The 22,535-nt window shown below is 47.7% G+C and overlaps 1 protein-coding gene across 1 annotated transcript; it reads left to right on the top strand.

Annotated features, from left to right (window-relative positions):
* Window positions 1–20,102: 20,102 nt before the first annotated feature.
* On the top strand, window positions 20,103–20,981 carry LOC149445863 (vomeronasal type-2 receptor 26-like). Its single transcript, XM_089653328.1, has one exon. It carries the CDS (start codon window positions 20,103–20,105, stop codon window positions 20,979–20,981), a length of 879 nt encoding a protein of 292 aa, XP_089509454.1.
* The last annotated feature ends 1,554 nt before the right edge of the window (window positions 20,982–22,535 follow it).

Below are 22,535 nucleotides of genomic sequence, written 5' to 3'. Positions count from 1 at the left end.
CAAAGGGTTTGCTCAGCGCTGTACAATAGAGGGGGGACAATACATGAAACAAAACAGTATCATCAAACAGCACACGAGGGGTTAGAGGGCCCTACTCTTTCGAGCGTACAATCTAGGAGGGAGGGGGTAGAGGCACAGGAGGAAACGGCTGTGGGGGATGGAGTGGTAGGAGGAGGGAAGGGCAGCGGCTGTTAGGTGAGGGTGGGGTAGGCTTCCCTGAAGAGGTGGGTTTTCAGGGAGCACCTGAAGGTGAGGATGGAAGGTGACAGTCTGATGGATTGGGGTAGTGAGTTCCAGAGGATGGGGGAGGACCTGGAGAAGTCTTGCAGTCGTGCGTGGGAGGAGGAGACCAGGGAGCAAGATAGAAGGAGGTCCTGTGAAGAGCGAAGGGTACGGGTAGGGTGGTACCTGGGAATCAGGTCGGTGAGGTAGTTAGGGGCAGTGTTGTGAATGGCCTTATAGGTCAGGGTGAGCAATTTAAATTTAATGCGTTGGGCAATGGGGAGCCAGTGGAGGGAGAGGCAGAGGGGGGTGGCAGAGGTGGAGCGGCTGGTGAGGTGGATGAGTCTGGCCGCTGAGTTCAGGATGGTCTGAAGCGGGGAGAGCCTGCACTGGGGTAGGCCGGTGAGGAGGGAGTTGCAGTAGTCCAGGCGTGAGATAATCAGGGAGTGTACTAGTAGTTTAGTGGTGTCTGGGGTAAGGAAGGAGCGTATCTTGGCGATATTGCGGAGGTGGAGTCTGCATGTGTTTGTGAGAGATTTGATATGAGGTTGAAAGGAAAGGTTTGAGTCCAGAATGACGCCAAGGACTTTGGCTTGCTGGGCGGGATTGATGGTGGTGTTGTTGGTAGTGATGGAAAGGATGGGGGGGGGGGGGGCGCGGGCTGGGGGGAAGATGAGAAGCTCGGTTTTGGAGAGGTTGAGTTTGAGGAAATGGAGCGACATCCAGTCAGAGATGTCGTTTAGGAGGTGAGTGATGCGGGCGGAGAATGTGGGGGTGAGGTGAGGGGTGGATAGGTAGATTTGAGTATCATCGGCATAGAGGTGGTAATTGAAGCCGTGGGAGTGTATGAGTTTGCCAAGGGAGGAGGTGTAGATGGAGAAGAGAAGGGGTCCAAGGACAGAGCCCTGGGGGACCCCAACAGAGAGGGGGAGTGAGGAGGAGGTGGCACCGTTGTAGGAAACGCTGAAGGAGCGTTGGGATAGATAGGACGAGAACCAGGAGAGAGCGGTGTCTCTGATGCCAAGGGAGAGTAGTTTATTAAGGAGGAGGGGGTGGTCGACTGTGTCAAAGGCCGCGGAGAGGTCTAGGAGGAGGAGGACAGAGTAGTCGCCTTTGGCGGTTAGTAGATCGTTGGTGATTTTGAGGAGGGCAGTTTCGGTGGAGTGTAGGGGACGGAAGCCGGACTGTAGTGGGTCAAGGAGGTTGCTGTCAGTCAGGTGGGCGCTTAGGCGATCGAAGACCAAGCGCTCAAGGAGCTTGGAAGTGAGTGGCAGCAGGGAAATTGGTCTGAGGTTGTTGAGGTCAGTGGGGTCCAGGGAGGGCTTTTTGAGTATGGGGGTGATGTGCGCATGTTTTAGGGGGGAGGGGAAGATGCCAGTAGAGAGGGAGAGATTAAAGATGTGGGTAAGGGAGCGGATGAGGGAAGAGGGGGGTGACCGGAGGGGTTGAGAGGGGATAGGGTCCAGGGGGCAGGTAGTGAGGCGGGCTTCTGAGAAGACTCTGCTGACTTCCTCAGTGGTAGTAGGGCTGAAGGAGTGCAGTGATGGGGGGGTTACGGTAGGCAGGGCCTTGGGTGTGGTGGGGGGCAGTGCCGTTGCGAGGTCAGAGGAGGGGAGAGATGAGGGGGTGATGGAAGGGGGGAGGCTAGATGGGGAGGTAGATTGCAAGTTGACTATGTCCTTGCGGATTGCGTCAATCTTGTTGTGGAGATGAGTGGCAATTTCGTGGGCGGTGAGTGAGGTACTAAGTGGAGGAGGGGGGGGAGAGAGCAGGGAGTTGAAGGTGGAGAAGAGTCGGCGAGGGCAGGTGGAGAGGGTGTTAATCAGGTTAACAAAGTAGGCCTGCTTGGCGGCGTGGAGGGAGGAGGTGTAGGTGAGGAAGACAGATTTGTAGAGGGAGAATGCATGAGGGGACCTGGTTTTGCGCCATAGTCTCTCCAGCGCACGGCTGCGACGTTTGAGGCATTTAGTGTGGTCATTCTGCCATGGTTGGAGCGGTCTGGGTTTGATGTTGCGTGTGGTTAGGGGTGCCAGAGAGTCTAGGGTAGCTGATAGTGAGTCGCTGTATGCGGTGGTGGCTAGGTCAGGACATGACAGTGGAAGGATGCTGTCGTGTAAGCGGTCGGCAGCCGAGTGGAGGGGGGCCGGGTGCAGGTTGCGGAGGTTGCGGCTGGTGATGGTTTGGCGCACTGGGGGGGGGAAGTTAGGGGAAGGGGAGGTGGAGAACGTGAGGAGGTGGTGGTCGGAGAGAGGGAAGGGGGTGTTAGTGAAGTGGTTAAGGGTACAGAGGTGGGAGAAGACGAGGTCCAGGGTGTTCCCATTGATGTGGGTGGAGGATTGAGTGTATTGTGTGAGTGTGAAGGAGGAGGTTAGGTGGAGGAGTTGGGAAGTAGCTGGGGTGTTGTCATTGATGCGGATGTTGAAGTCCCCGAGGATGATGGTCGGTAGCTCAGAGGAGAGGAAGAAGGGAAGCCAGGCGGCGAAGTCATCCAGGAAGCGGGCTATGGATCCGGGGGGCCTGTAGATCATTGCGATCCTTAGGGGGGTGGGTGAGAAGAGCCGGATGCAGTGAGCCTCGAAGGAGGAGAAGGTTAGGGAGGGGGGGTTAGGGAGGACCTGGAAGGTGCTCAGCGGTGATAGGAGCAGGCCGACACCACCACCTTTGTGACCGCCCAATCTAGGTGAATGGGACCAGATGAGACCTCCATGGGAGAGTGCCGCAGGGGAGGTAGTGTCAGTGGCCTGTATCCAGGTTTCGGTGATGGCTAGGAGGTTGAGGGAGCGGGAGATAAAGAGGTCATGGATGGCAGTTAGTTTGTTGCAAACCGAACGGGCGTTCAGAAGTGCAACCGAGAGAGGGGGGATGGATGCGGGGAGGAGGTGCACAGGTATGAGGTTGAGGGGGTTGCGGCGGCTGGCGGGGGCAGGGGGGTCCCTGGAGGGGGGGAGAGGTGGTGAGGGGCCAGGGTTCGGGGAGATGTCCCCGGCGGATAGGAGAAGGAGAAGGGTGAGGAGGGTGGCATGGGAATGGGAGGTGTAGGAGCGTGTGGGTCTGGTAGTGGTGGCACGTGGGTCGACCGGGGAGTGGAGTACCAGGAGGAGGTGGTGAGTGCCGTAGTGGGGAGAGGGCAGAAGTGAAGGGGCAATGTAGAGCTGTTTTGGGGGGGTGGGCGGGTAGAGGGAGGCGATTTTTGGGATGGAGGAGAGGAAGACGAGGAGGAGAAGTGCAGGTGGCATGCTGGGGTGAGTGCAGTGCTGTTCGGGTCGGGGGAGGTGAAGGGATATGGGTCAGGGCGAGGTGATGTGGAGAGTCTGTATCACCGTGGAGGAGTCCACTAGAGTCCTTCTGTAGCTGCAATCTGTGAGTGCAGTATGCTGGCGTCCGAGGGGTCTTCAGTGGGTCCGGTGGATCGGCGAGTGGAGGGGTCATAGGGTGCGATGTCTGGGGGTGTTGGTAATTCATTAGATGCATCTGAGTCACCAGATTGTCAACAGTATATTTTGTGAAGCCTTGGTGGTGGGGCTGATGTTGGACGCCTGAAATTCACTGGTTGTTTTATTCATTTAATATTTGAAATAAACCTAATTTTAAACTCAAACTATTAGTGTGGCACAATATCCAGATTTTTGAACAAACCCTATAGTGTCCTTCTGGCAAAGTTCTCCTTATAGTAGCCTCTCCTTATAGCAGCTGTCTCTGCTGTTGTCCATACTGAACCCTAAGTGTCATTTCATGCAAAAACATTAGATTTAGGAATGTTCATTCAATGTTCTAGTAGTTAATGGGGTCAGTGAAGCTACAATACAATCAAAACAGGAGGATTAAGAGGCCCTTACTCATAAAAGCTTACAATCTTATAGGATGGGGCAAGTAGTACAAAAGGTTATAACTGTGAGGGGTCAGCTGATGGAAGTGATAAATGTCTATTCGGAGGCATGATAGGCTTCCCAGAAGAGATGAGTTTTAAGGGATCGCCTAAAGACAGCCAGAGTAGGGGCTAGTTGGACAGATTGAGGTATAGAGTTCCAGAGGATGGGATAGAATCTGAAAAAGTCCTGGAGATGAGGGTGGAGACAAGGGAGCTTGAGAGCAGGAGATTATGAAAGGAGCAGAGATGGACGGTTTGGGTGATACTTGGAGACAAGATTGGTGATGCAGCTCGGGGTTAAGTTGTGGATAGCTTTGTATGTTGTTAGTATTTTGAATTTCATTCCCTGGGCAATCAGAATCCAGTGGAGGGATTGGCAGAGTGTAACGGTATAAGGTCAGGTTCAGAGTCCAGTTGCTACAGCAGTATAAGGCTTACCTGAAACCAGCAGGATGGATACACCAGCGGGTCACCCTGGGAATGACGCAGGCTCACCTGAGGTGCGGGGTCTAAGTATAAACCGGTCTTCACCAGAGCTCCTAATGGTGGAGATGGATTTGGCTGCATGTTAATACCAGGTCGCAGATCTCAGGATCACCCCACCAGGGAATGAGCAAGCTGGAAACCAATAGCGGATCAAACAGAAGCGGAATCAGTCACAAGCCAAGGGTCGGTCACAAATGGTAGTTGATAAGGATGAGGCAAAATCATAGTCAGTAGCACACCAAAGGTCGGTAACGAAGATGTAGACAGCAGCAGGAACGATAAGCGGGATATTGGCTGGGAAGGCACAATAATCTGGCAAGGAGGAAGTGCATGGACATGGCTTTTATAGGTAGTTCATGGGAGGAGCAAGGAGTTCAAGGTTCAAGACAAACAGGGCCAAGGCAGGATCATCCAAAGAATTGTCAAGGGAACTGTCCAGCATCCCAGGTGGCTCAGCAAAAAGAAACATTGTTTCTCACTGCAGAAGGCCTAGGTTTGAACTCAGGCTCTGACACAGAGAGGGGTGGCAGACACTGAGCTGTTGGTGGAGCAGTGGCATAGATAAAGGAGAGGTCAGGGGGGTCTAAACCCCCCAGAGGAAAGTTGCCAACCATCCCTGGCTGCAGGCAGCAGCCCTCAAAATTTGGGCTGGGCAGTGAGAAGAATACAGCAGCAGGAACACAGCGGTTGTGGGAAAGAGGAAAGACAGAAAGAAAACCATTGTGTGCAGCGGTGGAGGCAGCAAGCTGTGCTGGGGCTAGGGGTGTGTGGGAGGGGCAGCTGTGGTTGTGGTGACAGTGATCTTCTGTATGGCTTTCAATGAAGCAGCTGGAAGCCACAGGAGGGAGAGGAGGAGAATCAGCTTCCAGCTGCCCACATTGAAAGTCATACAGGAGATCGCTGCCTGTCACCACAACCACCACCACCCCTCCCACACACCCCTACCCCCGGAGCTACTCGCCGCCTCCACCACTACACAGAACGGTTGTCTTTCACCCTCCCTCCCTCCCACCACTGTTGTGTTCTTCTCACTGCCTGGCAGCCCAGCTCCTCCCTCCACCCTCTGCACCAATAGGAGAAGAGGGGAGAGAGGCTGGATCTGCTCTGCCTCCCCCCTGTGCCCGCCCACACTCAAGTCTGTGCAGTTTCAGAGGAGGTTTAGGTGGGAAACTGAACACAGAAGCTGACAGTCACTGCTCTGATGCATCTGAAGGAGTCATAGTGAGTTTGACCTAACTTTTCTTCCATCCTTCCACCCCTCTCCACTCCTCCCACCCCTCCCATTTTACCACCCCCCTCCCTTTCATCCTTCCACTTCCCCCCTCCCTTCCATCCTTCCACTTCCCCCCTCCCTCCCTTCCATCCTTCCACCCCCCTCCCTCCCTTCCATCTTTCCACCTCCCTACTCCCTTCCTTTCACTCCTTCCTTCCAACCCCCCGCCCACCCTCCCTTCCTTCCAACACTCCTTCCTGCCTTTCACCCACCCCTCCCTTCCATTCCCCTCTTCTTTCCTTTCTTTTATCCACCCCTTCCTTCCTTCCATCTACTCCTCATTTCCTTCCTTCCATCCACCCCTTCTTTCCACCCACCCTTCCTTTCACCCACCCCTTCCTTCCACCCCTCTCTTCCTTCCTTCCACCCACCCCTCCCTCCTCTCCTTCCTTCCACCCACCCATCCTTCCTTCCACCTACCCCTTCCTTTCACCCACCCCTCCCTTTCATCCACCTCTTCTTTCCTTTCTTCCATCCACCCCTTCCTTCCTTCTGTCCACCCACCCCTCCTTTCCTTCTGTCAGCAATCACGGTGGCGCACGGGTCTGTACATGCGCAAAACGCCAATGCGCTCTAATCTGCAGGCGCTAGGACCTAAGCAGCTGCGGTGGCGGCGGTGGCCGCGCATGTGCACTCACGATCACGGACTACAGGAGGGGTACACACACCTGGAGAACCATATCCAGACGCTAGCCTCACCAGCCGCCACGTCCCAGAATCCGGTTACTCCTTCTGCGGCCGGAGAGCCCTCAGAACCTCCTGCCAGAGCAGTAGTCCCATTACCTCCACCTGAACCCCGTGTACCATTGCCGGAACGTTTCAATGAGGATCGAGGGAAATTTAGGGCTTTTCGCAATGCGTGCCAGTTATATTTTAACCTGCAGCCGCGGACATTCTCTGCCGAGTCTGTGAAGGTGGGGTTCATTGTCTCTTTATTACAAGACGAACCCCAGGGCTGGGCTCACCGACTGATGGAGACCCACGATCCACATCTGGAGTCAGTAACAGATTTTTTCAACGTGATGGCCGTATTATATGATGATCCGCAGCGGGCATCATCAGCCGACATGGCCCTGCATACACTCAGACAGGGTCACCGGGCAGCGGAGCAATACGCTTTGGAGTTCAAACGCTGGATGGGGGACACCCAATGGAACGATGCTGCCCTGCGCCACCAATTCCGCATGGGCTTGCCCGAGTCCCTTAAGGATGAGTTAGCCAGGGTGGGCCTACCTGACTCCCTAGAAAATCTCATCACTCTGGCCATCCAGATCGACCGCAGACTGCAGGAACGCAGACTAGAGAGGTCCAGCCAGGGTCAAAGACCAACATGGATACTCCCTCGTGTTCCAGTCCAGTCCCTGCCAGGGGGAAGCTGGACCTCAGAAACTGATGACGTACCGGAACCCATGCAGCTAGGATTGGCACGACCATCATTGTCATTCAACACGTTAATAACCTCTGTCTCTACTGCGGGGAAGCAGGTCATGTGGTACGTTCTTGCCCAGCAAAACTGAGTAAGTGTGCTTCTGTTTTTTCCACTGTGTCCTGCCAATAATTCAAACTACTTAGCCGTGCCTGTTTCTTTCCAGCTTCCAGAAAGAACCGTGTCAGCGACGGCAATCGTTGATTCTGGAGCATGTAGTTGTTTTGTTGACATAGACTTTGCAACCCAACAGAAGATTCCCCTCCAGACAAGGGAACTTGGGTTGAACATCTTTTTAGCTGATGGGTCGCGCATTAAATTAGGGTTATTAGACCAGGAAACTCCGCCTATCTGCACTACGGTGGCTGGCCACCATCGGGAGTTTCTACGTCTGGATGCCATTGCATCCCCTCTGTTTCCAATTATTCTGGGGCTTCCCTGGTTGCGTGCACATAATCCCCAGATTAATTGGAAGACTGGGTCTATCCAGTTTCAATCACCTTACTGCCAGGAGCATTGTTACGCCCAGACCTCCTCAGTTCCCCAGTCCCTCCTATGTGTAGACGGAGACTCAGAACTAATCCAAGTCATTCCCCCGGCCTACCACAGCTACCTTGATGTGTTTAGTAAACGAGGGGCAGATATTCTTCCCCAACATCGAACTTATGACTGTCCAATTGACCATCTACCAGGATCTGAGATCCCTTTCGGACAGATATTCCCTCTATCTGAGCGGCAACTGGGGGTACTAAAAGAGTACATTGATGAAAACCTCCAGAAAGGGTTCATTTGCCCCTCCACGTCACCAGTCAGAGCTGGAATCTTTTTTGTTGAAAAAAAAGATAAATCCCTAAGGCCCTGTATAGACTACCGGGAGTTAAACAAGATAACGGTAAAAAATCGTTACCCACTCCCTTTGGTTCCAGAGCTGTTCCAAAGATTAAAGTCAGCAGTGGTGTTCACCAAGTTAGACTTGAGGGGCGCGTATAACCTGGTCCGCATAAGGGAGGGGGATGAGTGGAAAACCGCATTTCGTACTAGGTTTGGGCACTTCGAGTACCTGGTCATGCCATTCAGACTTTGCAATGCCCCAGCCACATTCCAGCACTTTATAAATGATGTATTTAGAGATTATCTGGACATTTTTGTGGTCATCTATTTAGATGACATTCTGATCTTCTCCTCTTCCCTGGAAACCCATAGGGGTCATGTCAAAAGCGTGCTGGAGCGTCTACGCCAACACAGATTGTATGCTAAGGCGGACAAATGCAGCTTCGAGCAGCACAGCATCGCCTACTTGGGACTGATCATCTCCACCACGGGGGTTGCAATGGACCCCCAGAAAATCTCTGCAATTTTGGAGTGGCCAGTACCAACTGACAAGAAGGGCGTGCAACGCTTCATAGGTTTTGCTAACTTCTACAGGAAGTTCATTAGAAACTTTTTGGGTCTTGTGTTCCCCATTACCCAGCTCACCAAGCAGGGGGTCCGTTTCCGGTGGACACCTGAAGCACAGGCGGCATTTGATGCCCTGAAGGAGCTATTTACTACAGCCCCTATTCTAAGCCACCCAGATTCCTCTTTACCCTATATATTGGAGGTCGATGCATCGGAGAACGCAGTGGGGGCCATCTTGTCCCAGAGAAAGGGTACCAAAGAACTCATGCATCCAGTATTGTTCTTTTCAAGGAAACTCAAGTCAGCAGAAAGGAACTATGACATAGGGGACTGAGAACTCTTGGCTATCAAGACGGAGCTGGAAGAGTGGAGGTACCTGCTGGAGGGGGCTACGCATCCAATTTTGATCTTCACAGATCACAAGAACTTAGAGTACTTGAGGACAGCCAAGCGCCTGAGACCACGCCAGGCTAGACTGCACTTTCCTTTTCTAGATTTGTGTTCCATATAACGTATAGACCTGGGTCCAAGAATACTAGGCCCGATGCTCTCTCGCGCTTGTTCGAAGATCTGGAAGAAGTCCCTAAACCAGACACCATTCTGTCCATGGGAAATTTTCTCGCTCTCCAAACCGAGCTATGCTCCAGGTTACAGACCGCATTTGTAGGAATGCCAAACCCACCCAGGGTTTCCCTACAGAGCGAGGAGGGTCTTTTTTGGAAAGAGGGGCAGATCGTGGTACCCGAGGAGGTCCTTACCTTAGTTCTGGGCTACTGCCATGACCATCCACTGGCAGGTCATTTTGGAGCATATAAGACCCTAGAATTACTACGGTGTACATTCTGGTGGCCGAGTATGGTCAAGGATTGCGAACTGTACGTGAAGACTTGTCAGAGGAACAAGCCCACCAGAAACAAGGCCTGGGGTTTACTACGACCATTCCCCATACCTGACCGGCCATGCCAAATGATCTCCATAGATTTTGTAGAGGAGCTCCCACCCTCTCAAAATCACTCAGCCTGTCTAAAATGGCCCATTTTCTACCATTAAAGAACACGCCCTCAGCTCTGGAAACAGCACAAATCTTTGTGAAGGAAGTTATAAAACTTCATGGGATTCCAGAAGACATCGTCTCAGACCAGGGGGTCCAGTTCACATCGAAATTCTGGAGAGCTCTATGTGAAGTCTTAGGAATCAGACTTTCTTTCTCATCCGCATACCACTCACAGACAAATGGGCAAACTGAAAAGACGAACCAGACGTTGGAACGGTATCTAAGATGCTATACGTCATTTCTCCAGGACGATTGGCTGGCGCTTTTGCCGTTAGCCGAATTTGCGTACAATAATGCAAATCATTCTGCTACTGGGCAATCCCCATTTTTTGCGAATTACGGGTTCCATCCCATGTTCTTACCTGATCTGATCCCAGAAAGCCCAGTTCCTGCTACACAGGATATTTTTTTTCTGCCAACAACAAGGTGCTACAAGAAGCAATTGCGAAGGCCCAGGAGTACAGTAAAAGGGCTTTTGACAGAAGAAGAAGAGGCAAACTGATCCTGCAACCAGGGGATCAGGTCTGGTTAGCAAAAACTAACCTAAAGATGTCATGCCCTTCTAAGAAACTGAGGCTAAGGTTTATGGGTCCATTCTGGGTGAAGCGGAAAATCAATGAAGTGGCGTATGAACTTACACTTCCTGAAACCTGTAAGATTCATCCGGTCTTCCACGTGTCATTACCAGCAACACCAGATCCCTTCCCAGATCGGAGGTCCAGACCCCCGGAGGCTGTAACCATTGACGAACAAGAAGAATTTGAGGTAGAAGCAATCATAGATTGCAGGAAAAGGGGTGGCCAGACGCAATTCCTTATTAAGTGGAAGGGTTATGGTCCTGAGGAAAATTCGTGGGAGCCAGCCCAAAATGTTCACGCCCCTAGACTTGTCCAGGAATTTTACCGCAACCACCCACAGAGGAGAGATCAGTTGGGCATCCGGAGGATGCCCATAGGGGGGGGCAATGTCAGCAATCACGGCGGTGCACGGGTCTGCGCATGCGCAGAACGCCAATGCGCTCTAATCGGCAGGCGCTAGGACCTAGGCAACTCGTGATTGCGGACGCACGCCTGGCACCAATAACAGCACAGGGCGCGCTATTTAAATCATGTTGTCCCCACTGTTACCGACCCGGCCTGTCTGACCACGCTTCACTACCCTGCCATCCATCCATCCTGTACGGATCCGGTCACTGCTGCTCAGGCCTATCCGCCTCTAATCTTTCCTCATAGCTGATCTCCTCCATGCCTCTTATCAGTTTGGTTGCCCTTCTCTGTACTCTCTCCAGTTCCCCAATGTTCTTTTTTGTGAATTGGTGCCCAAAATTGAACTGCATATTCCAGATGAGGTATTACTAGTGATTTGTACTGGGGAAATGATATCTCTCTCTCTGGAGTCTATATCTCTTTTAATACAAGAAAGGATTTTGCTCGCTTTAGAAATCGCAGCTTGGCATTACATATGATTATTAAGCTTGTGATCTACCAGAACCCCCAGATCCTTCTCCACTATTGATTCCCCCAGTTGTACCCCCCTAGTATGTATGATGCATATTCTTAGCCCCCAAGTGCAGAACCTTACATTTATCAACATTAAACCTCATTGGCCCCATAGTCCCCCAATTACACAGAGTATTGAGGTCGGCTTGTAAGTTGGAGACATCCTGTAAGGACGTTATTCCACGGCACAGCTTGGTGTCATCTGCAAAGACTGAAATAGGATTTATAATCTCAGACCCTATATATCAGGGCTTGAAAAAGCAACTCGCCCGCTTGCCATATGCGAGGAGAAATTCCTGTGTGGCGAGCAGCGGCGAGCACAGATGATGGATGGAGCAACTGCACCTGCGCTCCAAGCCTCATTGTGAAGCCGAGTTCCTGTTTCCAGCTTATGGTTTCCGGCTTCTTCGGCACCGCCATTACACTGGCAGCGCCGCTGAGGGGACAGGTGGAGGAGAGGTCCGCTGTCCTCCACTGAGAGAAGACACCCTCTCCAGTGCCTCGGGGGACTCAGGGACCCTGTTTTCAAGGAGTGCTTCATCTCCACTATGCTGTCTGAGGGGGGGCTGGGACCAAATCCAGCTGAGAGCCGATGATTTCCATGGGCTCTCTGTATACACTGACAGACACCACTGAGCTCCTCCCTGAATGTTCACCTTCTGTCATACCCTGTATCCTAGGGCTGGGATCCACAATACTACATTGTACTGGATTCACGGATATACTGGCATTGTAGTGCTTCAGTTGCTGGTCTAGGTCATGTTGCTGCCTAACGGCTGCTAGGGTGTGCAGCCACTGGGAGGAGAATAATTGCATTACCACTGATGATGGGCAATTTGGGTTCTGTTTTAGGCTCATCACCCAGTCTATGACCCCTTGCGTTTTTACCAAGGTACCCCTGCTGGCCCCTTACTGATCCTGTTCAATGTTGCTGCAGTAGGTACTGGATTACCCCCCTCTGTAGCACTGTAGTGTCAGGATGCTGGTTAACATCCCCGATTCCCCTGAGAGCGGGGATGAGACTCCCTCCTACATTGCTGTGTACACAGGCGCTGGTACATTTCACCTTGGTGTGGGAATGTTAAAATCTGGGGATACCTAAGGGCTCTAGTATGAAGCCGTCCTCCCTTTGAGGAGTTCCTACTGTTCACATAGGTCTAGATGTCAGACTAATGTCCACTGTCTGTGAAAATGGTGGACCACATGGTCCGGGGCCTTAGCTGCTCATATAAGGCACCCTTGGAGGTAGTCCTGCTGTGCTCCCTGATCTCCATCTGGGCGCAGGTGCTTAGGTGAGTCTTTATGCTTGTGTATGGTCTGCTGTCCAGGTCTTATGCTATACTTCTGTAAACTAAACTTACATCTTTTAAAAAAGACTTTAGTTACTTAAGTTTCTTTTTAAAGATGCAGGAGATAAACAAAAAAAATACAAAATGTTCACTACAGGTTTAAAGCTGTAAAACTTGATATTTTGATTGCACCCTATTGCTATTAAACTATTGCTGTTATGTTTAAATTGACATAATAAAGATATGTTATAATTGCAGTTTTTTATATTTTGGACTCTTTATTCTAAAGAAAAATATAATTTCATAAGCTTTAAAGTGGCGTGGTTGGGGGCAGGGCTGGGGACGTGGTTGGGGGCAGAACTGGGGGCAGAGTTGGGGGCCGGGCCGGGGTGGGGCTGGAGGCGGACCTGGGCAAGGTTGGGTAGGGCAACTGGTGGAGATTAAGGTTTGTGCATGGTTAGTAGGTCTAGACTCGAAATTTTAAGCCCTGCTATATATCGTTTATAAATGTATTAAAAAGTAAGGGTCCCAACACTGCACCTTGGGGTACACCACTAACAACCCTAGACCAGAATATGAACCATTAACAACTACTCTCTGAATACTATCTTTTAGCCAGTTTTCTATCCATTTACTGTACATACGGATTTTCCTTATCCTGTAGACTTTACCTTACACATTAGCCTTGTGTGGGGAACTGTGTCAAACACTTTTGCAAAATCCAAGTAAACCACGTCCACAGCCCCCCCTCTGTCAAAATATACCATGTCAACAACCACCCCTCTGTCCAAGTATACCACGTCCACCGCCACCCCTCTGTCCAAGTATACCAAAACCACCGCCCCACCTCTGTCCAAGTATACCATGTCAATAACCACCCCTCTGTCCAAGGCTTTGCTCACCATCTCATAAAAAGAAATCAGATTTGTTTGACAATTTCTGTCTTTCATGAATCCATGCTGTCTATTGCTTAAAATATTTTTTCCAGCAAAAACTCATCTATGTGGTCTTTTATTAAACTCTCCAGTATCTTCCCAACTATAGAAGTTACACTAACAGGTCTATAATTACTTAGTAAAGATTTTGATTAATTATTAAATATTGGCCCCACATTGACCTTACGCCAATCCAGTGGTACTATGCCAGTCATTAAAGAGTCCCTAAAAATTAGAAACAATGGCTTTGAAATGACAGAGCTCAATTCTTTAAGGACCCGTGCGTGTATGCTATCCAGTCCAGGGGCTTTATGCACCTTTTTTGTGTCTAAATATTTCTGGATCATATCAATTGTGAGCCAACGTGGATCATCTGGAGCTGTGTCAATACCATGCCTATTGTGGACAAGAGATCCCTCCTTTGTATGCACAGAGCTGAAGAAGGTATTTAATAAATTTACCTTGTATAATATTACCCCTCATAAATGCTTTATGTGCATTCCATAGGATGCCAGTGTCTGAAATCGATGGTGCTTTAATATTAAAATATTACCAGAGGAGCTGAGAGACCACAGTTTTGTTCTCAGGAATTTGGATACTCCTAGTTTTGCAACACATCAAATACACTGGGACACAGGTATCCTTCTCTTCTACCTTTATAGTAATCACCGTCTGGTCTGACCACATTATGTTGGAAATAGTGGAGGAGGATATCCCTTTGAAAAGGCCATATATCAACCACAAGCATGTTAATGCATGAATATGGGCTATATATATGAACGAATACGTCTAGGCAAAAAGAAAGTAAAGTATCTTTCATTGGTGTGGTGGTAATGCCATTCATCATACACATCATATACATCCTCTATGTGGAAAAGGGCCTTCAACAAAGGAGAATGACATTTGCCTGGAGAAGTGGTGTCTGAGTACCTACAGTGAAATGAAAGTTTCACAAATAATAAGGTTGACTATTTTAAGGGTTGTCTTTAACAGTTTGCAAAGAAAATGTCTCCAAGGAGCAGGGCCCTCCTATCCCTCTTGTATTGAACTGTATTGTTGCTGTATTGTCTCCCGTTATATTGTAAAGCGTTATATAAATCCTGTATAATAATAATAATACTTTAGATTGTACACCCCTTGAGGGTTAGGGACTGATGTGAATGTACAATATATATGTAAAGTGCTGCGTAAATTGATGGCACTATATAAGTATCTGAAATAATAATAATAATAATAAATGTTGTTGGTGGGTATTGCGTGCATAAATGCCTACAAGAGTATACGGATTACCATTAATATCACAAAGTAGAATAATATACTGACTGTCATAGTCAAGCAAGGACTCACTTATGGTAAAGAGAACCCCTTTTTTTTTGCAGGGACTTGGCTCATAAAGAGATGTGCAAAATCTCCTGGCTAAACTAAGGAGTAGCATGAAAGTGAGCCTCTAGGATACATACAATGTCCACTTGGGTGCTACGTGCCTCTTGCCAAAGAGAAGTGCTTGGGCAGCAGGTGTTGAGAGACATAATTTTGAATCCCATTCAGGTGGGGGATTTGAATGAATATTGGAAATTCTTTTCACATCCTAGAGCTTGAAATAAATGAGGAGGTCTTTATGAGAAGTGTCCATTAAGTGACCCTGTAGTGTGGTTTGGTATTCCCATCAATATTGCAAAAAGTGCCTATGTGAGTCAGAAAAATAGGAAAAAGAAAAAAAAAAGATTTGCTCTGCAGTCAGGCGAAATAAATTGTTGCAAACATTGAAGTTCAAGTTGAGGAAACTTACAAACAAGAACAGAACACAAGGATAAAAACAGTAGAATACTACAAAGGAGGATTTTAGGGAAGATCTGTACACAGTGTTTGTCACTGCAAATCAAAGCACTTAGTGGATAGCATAGGATGGAAGCTATTCTCTTATCCAGGAATACTTGCCAGTCCGATGTCATTGATAAAGGCTGTAGTGCATTAGAAAAGGGTGGTGAAGGATCTGGGACTATGCCCAAGTCGCAAAGCTGTTGGAAGCCTTAGTCCAGTGTGGTGATTTCAGATGCATTTCCATTGTGCATGATGACCAGTTTGGATGGTTACTATCATCAATGGAGGATCTTGTATTTTATTAAGGCCTTGGTAATGGTCAGAAGATTCTTGCATCTTTGCAGTGTATGTTGGGACAGATCAGGAATCAATTGTAGTGCAGATCATTTTTCAGTAGGCCTGCCTGGCCTGCTTGTTCATAAAATATAGCTTAATGTAGTGTCACCTATATTAGTCCCCATTCCTATAAGCCAAGAAAGTCTACTGGTACATAGCTGCCCCCAGTAATGCCATGTTTACAAGTCAGGAAGTACAGAAAGCAGAAGAAATGAAGACCAAGAGTTCCTGTGTTTCCAGGAGTGCAGGAACGTAGTCAGTTGGACATGCAGATGGGTTAGTTCAGGGGACATGCAGAGACATGGTCAGCAAACATGCAAGGACCAGTCCAGGCAGCAGGCAGAAATGTGATCAATAAATAGGAAAGGGTCAGTAAAGGCAGCAGGTAGAGGCAACATTGCACTGAGTGGCAGTGATCAGAAACAGTGTTGTTGGTTGTACTGGTCTGGTGGCGGTGACACTGGTGTGATGGTGATCAAGAACACATTTGCTGGATTACCCTGGCCTGGCAACACTGAGAACTAGTGTGGTAGCAATCAAGGATACTGTTGCTGGCTGCAATGGTCTGGTGTGGCCTCCCTGTGTTTCTCTGTGCTATTAAACTCCCCCACATTTCTCTCCTGGATTGACCTCTCAATCCTGCTATGCCTGGTCTTCCTTTAACCTCTGATTGCCAAAAATCTCCAAAGAAGAATTAGGCACCTGGCTGATGTCCTCATATGAACATGGTGCTCTACCACTCAATCTGCTCTTGTTGTTGTTCCTGCTGCCATACACATTGCCTTATGCTACTTTCTAGTAGTTTTCTAGTATTTCTGCTTTTCTTGTGGTTTCTCTTGTTCAAGTTCTCTTCCTGCCGGGAGTGGTGACCAGTTGTTTTGCCACATGTGGGATTGAAATAATGTTCAATTTCGATCTTTGCCGGTACTAACGTTTCATTTTTAAGTGCCCTCAGAGTTAATTCAATTTTTCTCTCCCGGTTTCCCAGGCCTATTCTCAAAGCATCTAATCAAGTTGAGCAAGACATGACGCCTATTGATCTCAGAGCTTTGCCCTGATGATTTGGAGAAATTTACCGCTCGTTCCTGACACTTTCTCCTCTTACCAATGCATTACTTTATCTCTGTACAAACTGAGCTTTTTCTCATTGACATCAGAACCTTGCACATTTCTCCACTCTTTGCAACCCATTCCTGCCTAAAAGTTTGAATAGTCCTACTTTAGGAACTTATCACAGGCAAAATTGGCCAATAGTTAGGGACTTTGTTGACTCGTCCTCCAGACCCTTTATACCTTTGGCTTCAATCAGTTTAGGTTCTATAGACTGGCTTCGAGGTTTCAAATGTCATCATTTTGTAAATCCTTCTTTTCTGTGGAAGCATTCATAGACAGGCCCGGACTGGGACATCAAATAAGCCTGAGCATTTTAGACTGAGCAGCCCCAAGCTTGGGGACCGTTTCCTTGGAGCCTGGTGGAGAAAGAAAGAACACAAGTAAGAAAGAAGACACAAGACTGCCAGGAAGTGTGGGTGGGGCAGACACAGAAGGAGGAGGAGCAATACCAGCTGTCTCTCTCCTCTCCCATCTGTGGTGGTGGGGGAACTGTCAGCACTGGCTCTGGGATGTTGTAGAGAGTCTATACTGACAGATCCTCCACAGCAGCCACAGGGAGGGGGGAATCATGCAGCACTGTGGGGGATGAGGGGGGGTGTGACCGCTGCAGGTGTATACAGGAGCCCTGGACAGCATGGGATGGATAGGAGATGTGCTGGTCCATGCATCTCTCCCCTGGGGTGGTATAGAGTGGGTGTCGGCAACCCGCGGCTCCGGAGCTGCATGCGGCTCTTTTTCACCTTACCTGCGGCTCCGGAGCACACTGCCCACCAGGTGACAGGCAATAGGGTTGCCGTAGCTCAGTGGTCGGCAAGCCGCGGCTCTTTTAATGCAGCTCTTCTGTGTGCCGGGCGCCCGCTGGCAAATATTGGCTGTCAGGATGTAGGCGGGGCAGCGTGACAAACTCCTCTCCTCTCACAGTCCGCCCTGAAGACCAGAACGGCGCGGGAACACAGCGAGAGGAACGCGCGGAGCAAAGGTAAGTGAATTGACACAATATGGGGAATTAATTACTATAGGGGGGATGAATTACTATAGGGGGGATGAATTACTATAGGGGGGATGAATTACTATAGGGGGGGATGAATTACTATATGGGGGATGAATTACTATATGGGGGATGAATTACTATGGGGGATGAATTACTATGGGGGATGAATTATTATAGGGGGGATGAATTACTATAGGGGGGATGAATTACTATATGGGGGATTAATTACTATAGGGGGGATGAATTACTATGGGGGATGAATTACTATGGGGGATGAATTACTATATGGGGGATGAATTACTATATGGGGGATGTATTTTCAGTTTTAAAAATGTTTCTCTCAAAATAAATTTCAATCGTGGTTTGGCGAGATTTGGCTCAGTTGAAAAAAAAGGTTGCCCACCACTGACCTAAGGCTATGATTGTGATTATGACGATACACTGTGGCCCTGATTAACCCTTTGCTTACTGGGCCCTTAAACCCCCTTCATGACCAGAGCGCTTTTTGCAATATATGCAGTGTCGGATTTGTTTTAAATGTTGCAATGGTTTTGCGGCTCCCAGTCTTTTTTTCCCTCTCGGAAACGGGTCCAAGTGGCTCGTTATGTCTTAAAGGTTGCAGACCCCTGGTATAGAGGAACTGGTCCATCCATTTCTCTCCTGACACCGCTGAATGCCTGCAGGAGGGATAGGAGGAGAAGCTGGCATTCAGTGGCTGCAGGAGTGAAATGCACAGATTGGTTCCTCTATGTGCCACCCAGCCACCCCTTCTATACAGGCTGCCCTTGACTTGCTTCTGTCTGCCCTTCCTCATGGCCAAAAGATTTCCCCACTCCATTTGCTGCTGCCTGCCCTTCTCCCTGCACCGTGGAAGAGCAGGATGCCTACAGCCTTGTTATATTCCCCTGCAGTTATGCCCATACTTGCCCTTACCATAATATAAAATAAATATATAAAAACATACAAATAAAAGGAAAAAACTTAAGTCAAAACTACACAGGGATCAGACCAAATCAGCAGTGCTGGATCCAACTGCGCATGTAAGAGTGGTGCAATTTCGGACTGACACTTGGGTGGTGCAGCTTTTTCCTCTGTGCTGCCAGGTTCCTGGGAGAGGGGATACCCACAACTGGCTTTCTCTTTGACTTGGAAAGAGAAGAAGGGAGGGTGATGGGTGGACACCTGACTTTCACATGGAGGAAATAAGGTGCAACCAGTGAGCCACGAGCATGCCAAAGGACTAGGTATAATAAAGATATTCTTTTTCACATAGTAACAAAGGATAAAAATAAGATAGCATTCAGGTCACATGTTTCAGCTTCTAGAGCAAGGGTGTCAAACTCAATTTATTTGCAGGCTGCATCAGCATTATAGTTGCCCTCAAAGGGCCTGTTGTATCTCTAAGCCTGGATGTCCCGAGCACCCCACCCCCCTTACATCAGCTGTTAAGAGCACACTCTCCACTGATCTTGTCCTTATGTCTGCAACACCAAGTCAGATGCCGCATCTCAATCATCCTCAGGGGCACCTGCAACTGTACTTTGCTGCAACATGCACTGGAGGTATCTTCATTAATACGTACAGTATGTATACCCGGGTATATGTGAACAATTCCACCTGGCTTCCTATTGAGCCCTTTTTTGATAATACCTGTTTGTACATTCCATGTATGTACTATTATTAATTTTTTCTGATATAAAGCTTGTATTATTTCTACACTGGTATGCACCTGTATATTTATGGTTAATGTTATACAATATGCTGGTTATGATAGTTCTTCTGCTTCCAATTACTTTGATTGGCCTACTGATTAATTTACCAGGAAGGGAATCCCCTCTGTCCACACAGGCACTGTCCTGGTTGGAGGCACTGCCAACTTAGTTATCAAACTCAATCTTCCACTTAGCAAAGGTTCTGGTTCTCACATTTACCCACAGATCTAGCCTAGAATCCTGACTGGAGAGGGCCATTTCTAATAAGAGAAATATAAAGGGCTAGACTCAATAAAAATTAATAAACATTTTAGATTTTCCATTGTAAGTACTGTTTAATACAGAAATCTCACTTATCCTACAGATTCATTACAAAATATACTTCTGAACTTCTGAGTTCAACACAAAAGGAGAATGTTACATTTGTTGCCAAAATTTGTCAAACTGAGTTCTTAAAGTGTTTGTCAGGGCAAAAGTACACATGCCAGACATATCTGCAATACATGAACGTTTCTCACTATTGAAGTCATGTATTATGTTTTCTTTTACTCCCCCACAATGCACTGATGGAAATCTCAATGCCATCTATGGGACAACACAAGGCAATTTGTTTTCTCAGAAGCTCTTACCCAGATGCAACTCTGTTAGTATTTTTCTTCCTGCAGACAGTGAAAATTGCATGAAATGTCCTGATGAAGAATGGCCAAATGAGAAGAAGGATCGGTGTGTTTCAAAATTGATGGAATTTCTCTCCTACACTGATGACACCATTGTTGCAGTATTTTCAGCCGTCTCCATCCTCTGTTGTCTTCTGACTGGTTTAATATTGGGGATATTTATACATTACCAGGACACCCCCATTGTTAAAGCCAATAACCGTAACCTGAGCTATCTTCTCCTGGTCTCCATCATGCTGAGCTTCCTCTGTGTCTTCTTGTTCCTCGGCCATCCAGTAGATATAACCTGCATGCTGCGTGTCACCTCTTTTGGTGTCATCTTCTCAGTTGCCGTCTCTTCTCTACTTGCCAAAAGTATCATGGTGTGTATTGCTTTTAAAGCCACCAAACCTGGGAGTACCTGGAGGAAATGGATGGGAGCCAAACTGCCCAATTGTATCATTTGTGTCTTCTCACTGGTCCAAGTCATAATCTGTGTCACTTGGTTGTCTATTTCTCCCCCCTTCCAGGATCAGGACATTCACTCTTATCAGGGGAAGATCATCATTCAGTGTAATGAGGGTTCAGTTATCGGCTTCTACTCTGTCCTGGGATATATGGGGCTTCTGGCAGCTGTGAGCTTCATTATAGCTTTTATAGCCAGGACATTACCGGACAGTTTTAATGAGGCCAAGTACATCACCTTCAGCATGCTGGTGTTCTGCAGTGTCTGGATTGCCATGATCCCGGCCTATCTGAGCACCAGAGGGAAATACATGGTGGCTGTGGAGGTTTTTGCTATAATGGCATCAAGTTCTGGACTTCTTGGCTGTATATTCTTCCCAAAATGTTACATAATTCTGTTCAGACCTGACCTGAATACAAAAACATTTATCCACTAATATGTGAGGAGCAACACTGGGCTACCTGTAGTTATAGAATCATCTCTATTAATGTTAATTTTATCATTTTAGATTTGCAGTTTTTTTTAAGTATTTGAGAAGTGTATTGAGAATGAACACGGTTAAAAATAAACATTTAACACTTACTTCTCCAGTGGACTGTGAGTTTAACTTTTTGCTCTGGAAACTGCTGGTATCAGACACGTTGGATGTGTTGGAAACCTTGTCCCCTGCTGGGTGTAGTGGTTCCTCCCACCAAACATTACATCACTACAGTCACTTAGTGAGGAGGAACCACAGAGACCAGAGGGGGGCAAAGTATACAAAACATCCTAAAGAGTCAGATACCAGAACCACCCATCACTATTCAAGTGAGGAAAGGTTTCACTCACCAACTTCCAATAAGATAAATAATAAACATGTTCTTCTATAAGCCGTTTGTAATGTAATTTTTAGTGTCAGGATCACTATAATTCTATGGTATGTAGATGTATCTGGCTATATTAAAATGCATATTGTTTGGTGTATTCTAAAATCTGTTCTAATATTAGTTAAAGTTGAATTCATTTTAAAGGACAATTTCTTTATAGGATCCAACAACAAATCTTTCTCTTTGTATTAATTTCTTTGTAAACTACTGCCAAAAGGGAGTATACGGCTTCCCCATACAATGCTGCAGAGACAACATTTGTACCCCCAGACCTTGCAAGATCCTGATATGAAAATCTAAAAAAAAACAGGCTCAAGGTGCTTATTGAATAATAGTAGGTTTTATTTTCAAGAACACTTTAACCTCTTGCCGTCCGCCTGCTGTTTATAAACGGCAGGGCGGGGGCACTCCAGGGGGGGGGGGTTGCCGTTCATAAACGGCACCCGCCTTTTCTAGCTGTGCGCGCTCCCTGGGAGCGCGCACCACCGCGATCCGGTGCCCGCTGTGTCCTCCGGACACAGGGAAACACCGATCGTCGGACGGGACCTCTGTACGAGGTCCCGATCATGTGATCACTGATTGGCCAATCAGTGATCACATGCAAAGTAGTAAGCAAGATGTCACTTGTGACATCATTGATTACTACGTGTGAAATCTGTGAATGACCACAGAGGTCACATGGTACAAGGCTATTCACAACAGCCTTGTACCATGTGACAACTCACAGCTCACTCAGTAATTTTCAATGACTGCAGGAATGCAGCCAGAGAGAAAGAGAAATGATTGCTTTTACATCCTATATGGGTGTAAAAGCAATCAGTGTAAAAAAAAAAAAATCTTCATCACCCCCCACAAGTAGTACAGTGTCACCATGGTGACACTGTACTGCTAGGGTGACAGTATGTAAAAAAAAATAAAAATAAAAAATAATAATATAAAAAAATAAAATAAAAATGTAAAAAAAAAGTTTAAAAATTATAATTTTTGGTTATAAACTAATTTGGATTTTTTTTTTTTACTAAAAAAATAACGGAATACATTTTGGCCAAGATTTATGATGAAATATTATTTATTTGCAAAATTTTATTTAAAAAAACACTTTTTTTCAAAATTGTTGGGCTTTT

This window comes from Staurois parvus, unplaced genomic scaffold, assembly GCF_062004578.1.
Source record: "Staurois parvus isolate SC_StPar_1 unplaced genomic scaffold, SC_StPar_1.0 ptg000706l, whole genome shotgun sequence".
Lineage (NCBI taxonomy): Eukaryota > Metazoa > Chordata > Amphibia > Anura > Ranidae > Staurois > Staurois parvus.
This window is presented reverse-complemented; position numbering and strand designations above follow the sequence as displayed.

Coding starts and splice junctions, on each gene's coding strand:
- LOC149445863 (XM_089653328.1), top strand. CDS start 20,103: ATGAAATGTCCTGATGAAGAATGGCCAAATGAGAAGAAGGATCGGTGT.